Source organism: Pholis gunnellus (assembly GCF_910591455.1).
Source record: "Pholis gunnellus genome assembly, chromosome: 17".
In the NCBI taxonomy this organism is placed as follows: Eukaryota; Metazoa; Chordata; class Actinopteri; order Perciformes; family Pholidae; genus Pholis; species Pholis gunnellus.
In genome coordinates this window covers 13,757,937-13,767,629 of record NC_136544.1, presented here as the reverse complement: position 1 = coordinate 13,767,629, position 9,693 = coordinate 13,757,937, and the positions used below count along the sequence as shown (strand labels likewise).

The 9,693-nt window shown below is 48.9% G+C and overlaps 1 protein-coding gene across 1 annotated transcript; it reads left to right on the top strand.

Annotated features, from left to right (window-relative positions):
- Positions 1-1,236: 1,236 nt before the first annotated feature.
- Positions 1,237-9,203, top strand: rai1 (retinoic acid induced 1; the record flags this gene model as incomplete). The annotated part of the gene is made up of 3 exons (XM_079178213.1): positions 1,237-7,728; positions 7,948-8,041; positions 9,145-9,203. The coding sequence occupies 3 exons, from the start codon at positions 1,237-1,239 to the stop codon at positions 9,201-9,203; spliced, it is 6,645 nt and encodes a 2,214-aa protein (XP_079034339.1).
- Positions 9,204-9,693: the final 490 nt, after the last annotated feature.

Sequence of the window (9,693 nt, the reverse complement as noted above, 5' to 3'; positions counted from 1 at the left end):
ACTCTCCCACCTCCTCTCTTCCTTTCTCTTTTGTATGAATGCATAAACACACACTCACAAACACACACATAAGCAGGCAAAAGATTACAAATATTGCCACGTGCACTTATACACTGGAAGAAACACACCAAACACACTCTATGACACCCCTACTGGTATACTGAAAGCATGCACATAAACACACTTCCCACTTCCTCTTGGAGGGAATTGGAGTCTGCATCTGTGCAGGAAAAGACCGGGAGGAGAGGGAAGAAGAAAAAGAGGGCTCAGTTTAACCTTTTATGAAACAAACCAGATAATGTCGCTTTACATTGTTTGTTCAGGAAATACATTTTAATATCTTAGAGTGTTTCAGAAAAAAGGGGCTAAGTCTGGGGATCATATTTGATCCAAAACAATAACAATGAATAATGCATCATGCAAAGTCAGCTGGAAAGCTAAATAGCCACAGAGGCTCTGTATGTGAGTTCAGTTGAGACTCAGAGCCAGAGTGTTATGAACCAACACGGATGCTCTTCAGATGTCATCTTATTGCTGCGGCCGGCTGTGTTTGAACATTTGCCTGGTCTCAATCATGCGCTCTTAAATATTAACACACACACACATACACACACACACACACACACTGCGGTTGTTATGATTACTTATTCATTACCGATAAGTAATTAAGTTTCACACACCACTCTCTCTTTCTCCTTCCTCTCAGACATGTCAATCATTGCATCAGAGACTGCATCACTTGTCTGCTCCTCCATCTTGAGAGGCTGAAACCGATTTAGGAGCCGGCACCATTTAGGGGCCATTTTCTACACACACACACACACACACACACACACACACACACACACTGAAGAATGCAGATTCACACATACACGTGCCAAATTTCTTCAAATCTGGTAAAAAAAAAAAAAGCCAGATAATACTGTATCAACGGGATGTGCATACTTGTGTGTGTTTGAATGTTTGTGTAAAAAAACGTTGTCTTCAATTGTTCTCAAAGAGGGAAATAATTTAGCTTTGACATCAGGTGGATGTTAAAGTAGAATTAGACATTGAACATGAGAGGAGAAAATGAAAGATAGATTAACCTCCGGCTCAACAGCACTAACCCTCACAATTTGTCTCTCTTTTCTCTCGCCCCCTCTCTCCCTGCCTTCAGAACCCCTAACCCCCCTTCCCCCTTTCCTGTCTCACCTCACCTCCCCCTCCCAGCTCCGGCTGCAGACGGAGGGAGTTATGCAGTCCTTCCGTGAGCGCAGCGGTGGTTACCACAGCAACCAACCCTGCTACCAGCAGGAGCCCCATGAATTATCCCGCCTGGAGACCTACCGACAACACCCGCATCATCCCCACCCCCAGCATCCGCACCCAGGCCCCGGTCCACATCCGGACCCAGGCCCCGGGCTCAGCAGAACCGGCTATGAGGCTCATTCACTGGCGAACCCCACGAGTATGACTCCAGCTGGAGGACCGGTAACTGGAGGAGGACCCAAGGACTGTTACAGCCAGCAAGCCTACCCTGGTTACCCAGGCAATGGTGGAGGGAATGGGAGTGGAAATGGGGGCTCAGCACCCTCGCAGGCCAAGAAAGCCTACAGAGGAAGCAAAGTGCCCACACCAAACCCCAGTCAGCACCTACAGGGTCCTGGGGGCTACAGTAACCACATGGGCCCTGGGAGTTACTCAGCCCCGTATATAAGTGAGGGCCACCTCCAGCAGAAATGGGAGGACTCTGCCCAGTTAGCACAGTATGACCAAGAGATGGTGGGGCGTATAGAGGCTGGTGGTACCCCTGCACCTGGCTCCTCCCAGTACATGGACCAGAACATGCTGGGCCACACCCAGACCCAGTGCATCCAGCCCTCCACCCCTGCCTATACTAGCCCCCACCATCAGCCCCACCCCCCTAACCCTGCCCCCTCCCCTCTCATGTACCCCCAGAGTCACCTTCACTACCCCCAGCACTCACCCTCTCCTTCGCCATACATGGAAAAGTGCAGCCCTATGCCCCACTGCTATAAAGGTTACAACATTCCCCCAAATTCCCAGTATGGCAGACAAATGAGCAGCCACAGCAATCTGAAGCAGGGGGGTTACAGGTCGACCCAGAACAGTTATGGCTACCAGCAGCCTCCCTCCAGAAGTTATGAGCAGCAGCCCCCTTTACAGGCCATGACCAACCCCCAGGAGCCCCACCCTAAATACCAACACTACAGCCAACCCCAACAAAACTACTGTCTCTCAGAGCTGTCTGTCAGATCACCAGAACAGTATTATCAGACTTGTAGCCCCTCCTCAAGCCACTCTCCAGCACGCTCTGTAGGACGCTCCCCCTCGTACAGCTCCACACCTTCACCACTAATGACCAATCCAGAGTCATTCCAGTACGGCCAACCTCCCATGACCCCTGGGGCAGCCTCCTCCTCTTCATCCTCTTCAGCTGGCATGCAGGAGCAAGCCAGTACCAATACCATGTTGATGCCCCCTCGCTCACACCCCTCACCCAATGTGCCCCATGCAGCTCCCCACAGCTACACCACCACACCGCAGGTCCCCACCATGAAAGAACGCTTCTCAGAGAAGCTGTTGTCAAACCCCAGCTTGTGGAGCCTGAATGCCCTCACCTCTCAGGTAGAGAACATCTCTAATAATGTCCAGCAGTTGCTGCTTTCAGAGGCCCTGGTGGCCAACAAGAAAAGTGGTAAGCGCAGCAGTGGAGGTAGCAACAGCAGTGCTGGAAGCGGAGCATCCATCAAAAAGGGTGAGGAGTACAAAAGTCCTCCATATCCAGATGGTGGTGGTGGTAGTGTTGGTGGAGGCCCCATGCAGGACCCTTACTCTACCCCACAACACCAGCCAATGCCCATGGAACTCCATGAGGGAGGCTACTCGAGCAGTAGTGATGAACAACTGGAGAGGGGTTACTACTACTGTGGCCAGGGCAGAAGTCCAGCACAGGCTCCCAATAACACACAACTCAACCTGGACACAGCCTCTTCATGCTCCATGACATCTCCAGATGATATGTCCACCAGGTCTGGAGACTCAGGTCTGCACAACCTTACCCCTGACCCTACTAGATGTCAGTCAGGACAGGGAGGGGATGGCATGAATACTCCAGTGAAGAGCATTGGCGATGAGAGGTCTCCTACAAGCATTACAATCCCCAGTCCAATGAAACAAGAAAGGGACTCCCCTTCAGATATACAGCATATCAACGAGCCTGTCAAAGAGAACTTTGAAGAATTAGCCTGGACAGAAAAATCAGCTGACAAAGAGGAGGTGTCAACAGATAAGTCTCCTGACAGTGAGAGAGATTCAGACACAACTAAATCTACAGAGAATCTGGAGAAATGGTCAGATGAAGAGAAATGTCCTGCTCTCTACAGCAAAGTTAACACAGGAATGACAGAAAAAAGCTATTGCTACAAGGAGACAGTGTACCAAACTGTCCAGAGCAAATATGACCCTGATACAAGAGACTCAGTTGAACAGTCCCCAGCAGCTCTCTCTGACTCCAGCCACAAGGAACACTTTGGCCATGAGATGAAATCAGAGGCGTTCAAATCTGAGTCTCCAACTGCATCTGAGAGCTCAGTAAAAACATTGCCTTTCATTTCTAGGGGGGACCTTGAACAGGATCAATATTCCACAGAGAAGGAGGACAGCTCAGAGAACACCTCTCCAACCCCCCAAGTTGAGGCCTTGGACGAGAGCAACTCAGACAAGAGAGAGAGCCGAGATGAGGAGGATGAAGAGGAGGGGGAGGAGGATGAGGGTGCACAGTATGAGGCGGATGAAGAGGGAGAAGGAGAAATAAATAAACAACAATCTCTGTCCTCTCCACTGTCTGTAGAGGTTAGTGAGGAACTGGAGGAGGGGGAGAAAGTGTCATCGACTGAGGATCACATTAACAGAGATGGGCAAGAGAAGTCATCTGGGGATCTCTGCAGCAGGACAGAGTGTCAGAGTACAGAGCTCCATACTGACAACGAGCCTGCAGGGGCGCCTGCCCATCCAAATGTAGCAGCAGCAGATGCTTCTGCAAGGGAGTCAGCCATTGGTGACACTGCTCCTCAGCCTCAGTCTGCTATGCCAGTCTTCTCAGCTCTCAATGACAAGACAACACCTCCAGCTCAGGCCAGGGATCATATTGATCACAGTGATGCTAAAGTGCTGGAGCCAGACTCTCCGCAGCTGCCAGGGAAGTCGATACTTCCCTCAGCCCCCTCCTGGGCAGACACTCCTCCCTCCCCCAAAAAAGGCGATGAAGACATGGAGCCGGGCATCAGCTGCGCCAGTGCAGTGACCCCCTTGGCCAAGCCAGAACCTGTGGCCCCATCTGCTCAGCCGAGGGCATTTGGACGTAAGCATGCAAGGGGCAGAAGAAGAATCATGCATTCAGGTGTGGGAATCAGGCAACAACTAAGCTTAGAGAGAGAGGGGGGAAAGGAAGAGGAAGGAGCCCCCTCGCCGACACAGAAACCCTGCATGACTCCAAGCAAAACTGTGTTATTCTCGGATCCAATGGACCTAGCTCATCAAGAATCTATTGTGAGCCAGACTCCCAAAATGCTAACTGATGGTTTTCGTTCGAGAATGTGCACTCGCTCATTCAATGCACCAGACTTGCCACCTAAAGTTGAGCCTCATGTGAAGAGAAAACCAGGTCCAAAACCAGGTTCAAAGCCTGGGCTCAAACCAGGGTCAAAACCAGGGCCAAAAACTGGAGCAAAGCCAGGTCCAAAACCAGGGCCTAAACCTGGTCTTAAGTCTGGACCAAAGCCCGGGCCAAAACCTGGACCTAAACCTGTGCCAAATGAATCAGAGCTGCCACAGAAAATTGAGACACCTGTGAAACGAAAACCAGGACCCAAACCAGGTTCAAAAACTGGGCCAAAACCTGGTCCAAAACCAGCTCTAAAGCCAGGTCCAAAACCAGGACCTAAGCCTGGACCCAAGCCTGCAGATATTTTGCCCCCAGATGACACTGCACACATCAAGGCCTCAGTGGGTCGCCCTAAAGGCTCCATTTCTAAGGCAAAGCAGGTACAACAAGAAGAAACCATTCAACCTTTGACAGAACAGCAAAGCGGGGCCAAGAAGAGCCCAAAAGCTTCAATATCACAAGTAACCCAGGATGTTAAACCAGTAAACCAGGACGAAAAAGAAGCAACACACGAAGTGAAGGCTCCAGAGAAAGAGGGTAAGAACATGGTCTTAAGATCCAGAAAGCCCTCACAAGAAAAACTGTCAAAAGAAAAGGTCACAGGGGAAGATATTCTTCCCCAGACACTAACAGAAATTAAAGCTACTGATGATTCTCCAAAAGTAGAAGAACCTGTTACTCTGGAAAAAACTCCAACTTCCATTCCTAATGCAGTCAAAACCACAAATGTTCTAGCAGACCCACCTGCACCACTTGCCTCACCTGTCCTAACAGAACAATCTGAAGAAAAGACATTACTTCCAATAAAACGGAAACCTAGCCCAGAACTTTCTACAACACCGGTAAAGAAAAAGAGGGGTCCAAAGCCCAAACCAAAACCCTTACCACCTCTAGTGGAACAGGTTGTCTCTACACCTAAAGGGAAGGGTGTCCGTGGCCCCAGGAGAAAGCGAGGGCCACCCAAGAAAGTCTCTGTGGTCACTTCCCCACCCAAAGACACTCCTTCAAACCTCAGTGAGACGGACATCCCTAGCGATGTGCCTGTGGTTCCTCCTCAATGCCCCACTAAAACAAAAGTTCTCCCACCACGCAAAGGCAGAGGACAGAAATATGAGGCCATGGTGCAGAAAATTACATCTCCAAGCTCAAAGAAACACCTCCCAATTCCCCAGATGGACAGCAATCTAAGGGATGATGTGACAGTTAGGGCTTTGCCTCAACTTGTCTTAAAGGAAGGTGAGCCCTCTATGCTCATAAATAACATTGAGGTGATAGAAGGAGAAGTGAAAAGCATAGATTCTAGACAGGAAGTACTGAAACAACGTGAAGGAGCACTGAGAAAAAAGGAGATGGCACAAGAAAGAGAAAAGCATGAGTTGAGTCAGGAGGCATCAATGGCAGAGCAGGTGAGACAAGGGATGGAAGAAGAGATTGTGAATAAAGAGGAAACAAGACAAGATCACATTAAACCAGGGATACAGCATAGTGTCAGAGCTGACCAGGTTTGGAGCTCATTAGAGGCCCCAGTTGAAGTCAGGTCTCTAGGAGAGTGGACACAACAGGCCTCAAAAGGTGTATCATCTGCTCCCACTAAGTCCGCCAGAACTAAAAGGAAGAGATGGGCCATGGTGGAGAGCACAGATGCCTCAGTCGTAGCCTTGGAAGCAGGGAGCCTAATAGTTACAACACCAAGGCTAGCCAAGCAGAGGGCCATTAAAAACAACCATGAGATGCATCTAAAACAGAGGAGAAAGAAAAGAAAGGGCCAAGCTCCTCTGGGAGAAACAGAGACAGTTGAGGAGAAAAATATTGAAACAGTAGAACAACAACAGGAGAGGGTAGAAGAGACGGTAACCCCAACAGAGTCCACAATAGCTCTGCCAATCAGCGCAGATGAGATCACAGAAGCCCCCCAGGTAACCAGCACAGAACTCATTCAGAAACCTAGGAGAGGCAGGAAACCATCTGCAAATCCAACTCCGAGGAAACGAGGCAAAGCCTCAGCAGAGCAGATTCCTGGCAAGCCAATGAAGGTCCACAAAAAGCCTGGGCCAAAACCTGGGATGAAAGACGCCATGGAGGTTATTGAGGCAGTAGTACGGGCTGCAGGATGTGAATGGGCCGAAAAAGAGGAAAGAGAAAAGGAAGAAATGGAAAGAAGGGAAATAGAAAATAAGGAAGAAGCAGAAACATGTATCGTGGGTCCCGTAGTAACAATATCAGAAAAGCAGACTGAGATCATTTCTGTGAAAAGAATCAGGCGCAAACCAGTCCATCAAAGTTCTAAACTGTCTTTCTGTCCTTACGTACGGATTAACAACTCCAGAGACTTTTCTTCTTGGTGTGCCATAGTCAACAAGCCTGAGGATGCGGTGGTATTTCAGAGACGTAGAAAAAAGGGCATACTCAGAATGAGGAATCCTTTCACAGTTGCAAAAGTAGTGCCACACACTGCTGCCATGCTACAAGGACCCTTGGTGAAAAGAAATCTAATTGACAGGTGTCTCACATGTTGCCTGTGTGGAAAGCCAGCAAATTACAGAGACCTTGGTGATTTGTGCGGACCCTACTACACAGAGGATAGCGTTCCACGGAAAATGTTGACGATCGAGCACACAGAATCCGTCAAGGAAGAGTCACAGGAAACCGATGACAACAACAGTAGCAACAGTGAAGAGCCAAGCTCCTCAAAGAACGAGGGCGAGGGCAGCACAGAAAAGGAGGGCAATACAGAGGGTTCCACTCAAGAGGGCAGTAGTAGCAGGCACCATTGGCGCTACCGGCGAGCAGAAAGAACGGAGAGGACGGGTCAGGAGGGTGGTCCTCGAAGATTAACTCTCCGAGAGAGGTTCAGGAGGATGAAGCAGCTCCAGGCCTTCAGCACAGGGGCCTCAAGTGACCAAGAGGGTGGTGACAGCATGTTCAAAAGGCTACAAGTGGAGGCAGAGGCTAAAGAGCACTGGGCCCATGAAAACTGTGCCATCTGGACCAAGGGGGTAATTATGGTAGCTGGGAGGCTATACGGACTGAGGGAGGCGGCCAACAACTCAGTCCAAACGGTACGATAGCAATAAACTATCTATTCTGAAATGTATGCATGCTTAAGTTAAGTTAAAAATTAAATGGAGTAATATGCAGTTTCTTTGAGAAATTGACATTAACATTTTGACATTTTTTCCTCTCTTTTCCCTCTCTACCCCGATGTCCCTCCATCGGTCAATTTGTTTGTTTCTTTGTTGATTTTCGGTCCATATGTCCGTTTGTCTGACTAACCCCAGAGCTGCTACAAGTGCCAGATTGTGGGGGCGTCCCTCAGCTGCTGTTGGAGAGGCTGCTCTCATAAATACCACTATGTCTGCGCCAAAGAGATAGGTAAGAGACCGCAGCGAGAGAAGGAAGAGCGCAACAAGGGATGAAAAGGGGAGAAAAGCTAGAGAGAGGAGAAATGAGGAGGGAAATTGGGAAGGGGAAATTGAACGTGGGTTTAGTGGGTTGTGGGGAAGGAAGAAATAAGGCAGGTAGAAATGAAAGGAGAGGGAAGAAAGCGTGGGGAGGAAAAGTGGATGTGGGTAAAATGAGAGAAGGAAAATGCATCAGGAAGTAACATTATTGAGTGTGAGAAGAGATGTCTGAGAGTGCTAAGAGAGAGCAAAAGAGGGAAGGAGGGAGGGAAAAGAGGTAGGGAGCCTTGAATAAAGGGGATGATGAGGGGAAAGTGGGATCCTGGAGTGTGGAAGAGGGAGAGGGGGGAAAGAGATAGAGGGTGGAGGGTGTGTATGTGTGCATTATTGACCACAACCCCTGTGGCTCCGTCCATCCATTCTGCTGTCTGGGGACTGGATGTGCATGTGTGTGCGTGCGTGCGTGCGTGCATGCGTGCGTGTGTGTGTGTGTGTGTTTGCACATGTGCCCCCCTGCCTCCAACCTGAATGTTGGCTCTAATGCTACTCTATAGTGCGTCTTACAACCACGCTCCCTGTGTCCCTGGTCGTTGTTGTCAATATAAGTGAGTGTCTGTGTGTCAGCAGCACATGTGTGTTGTTGTATGGCTTCCCCTTACATTACCTCATGCCAAGGAAGTACGGTGCGAGGATTAGAAGGCCTGCCACGTCTGCCTTTAGCGAGCACAGGGAGCAGAGCGAGGCCCTTTTTAATCCTGCTGAGTACACCGGCCATATCTGACTGTCTGCCTGCATCGCAACTTATTCACTCAGTGTCTGTCTTTCTTCTGTTGCTCTCTCTCTCTCTCTCTCTCTCGCTGTCTCTCTATCTCTCTCTCCCCCTGGCTCTGCCTCTTTCTTGCTCATTTTACATTTAACCCTACCTCTTTATCATTTATCCTTATTTTTCCCGGGGGGGGGGGGTGTGTGTGCTGGGTTGTTGTGTGCATTCGCCTCATGCTATTTGTTTCATTCATTGTTATTGTCTAACACTCTAGCTTATTCCTTTTCTTTTCTTTCTCTCTCCCTGCCTAGGCTGCACATTCCACGAGGATGATTTCTCCATAAAATGTCCTAAACATGAGGTAAGATAATACAAAACTTTAAACGAGTGAATACATTTCGTTTTTTTAGTTTAGTTTTTAGGGTTTAAAATCTTTGACCCAATTATTGCTGCATCCTGCTTTAACAGTGAGTCATGCATAGAAGAAAGAATGAAGTGGGTAACAACCTCTCAGACTCTGTTTTCAGATGTGTCCATTAGAACATTTACAGCCTCTCTCCTCCAAGCTGTGCATTTCGATTTGTTTTCTTTTCCCCCGTCTCGCCAAAAACATAAAGAATGAATTCACACATTGCTGTCACAAGCAGCAGCACCATGGCTGGATAGATGATACAGTGCAGAGCAGAAAACACAATCGTCAGCTCTTGTAGAACAGAGTCAGATTCAAATTAAGGAACACGAGGGTTCACGCTGGTGCTCGTTGTACACCTGTATCAAGTACCCTATCCATTCCCATGCCAAGACCGGCAGGATCTCATCCTGGACTGAAATATATTTTGAAACCAAATCAATATGTACCC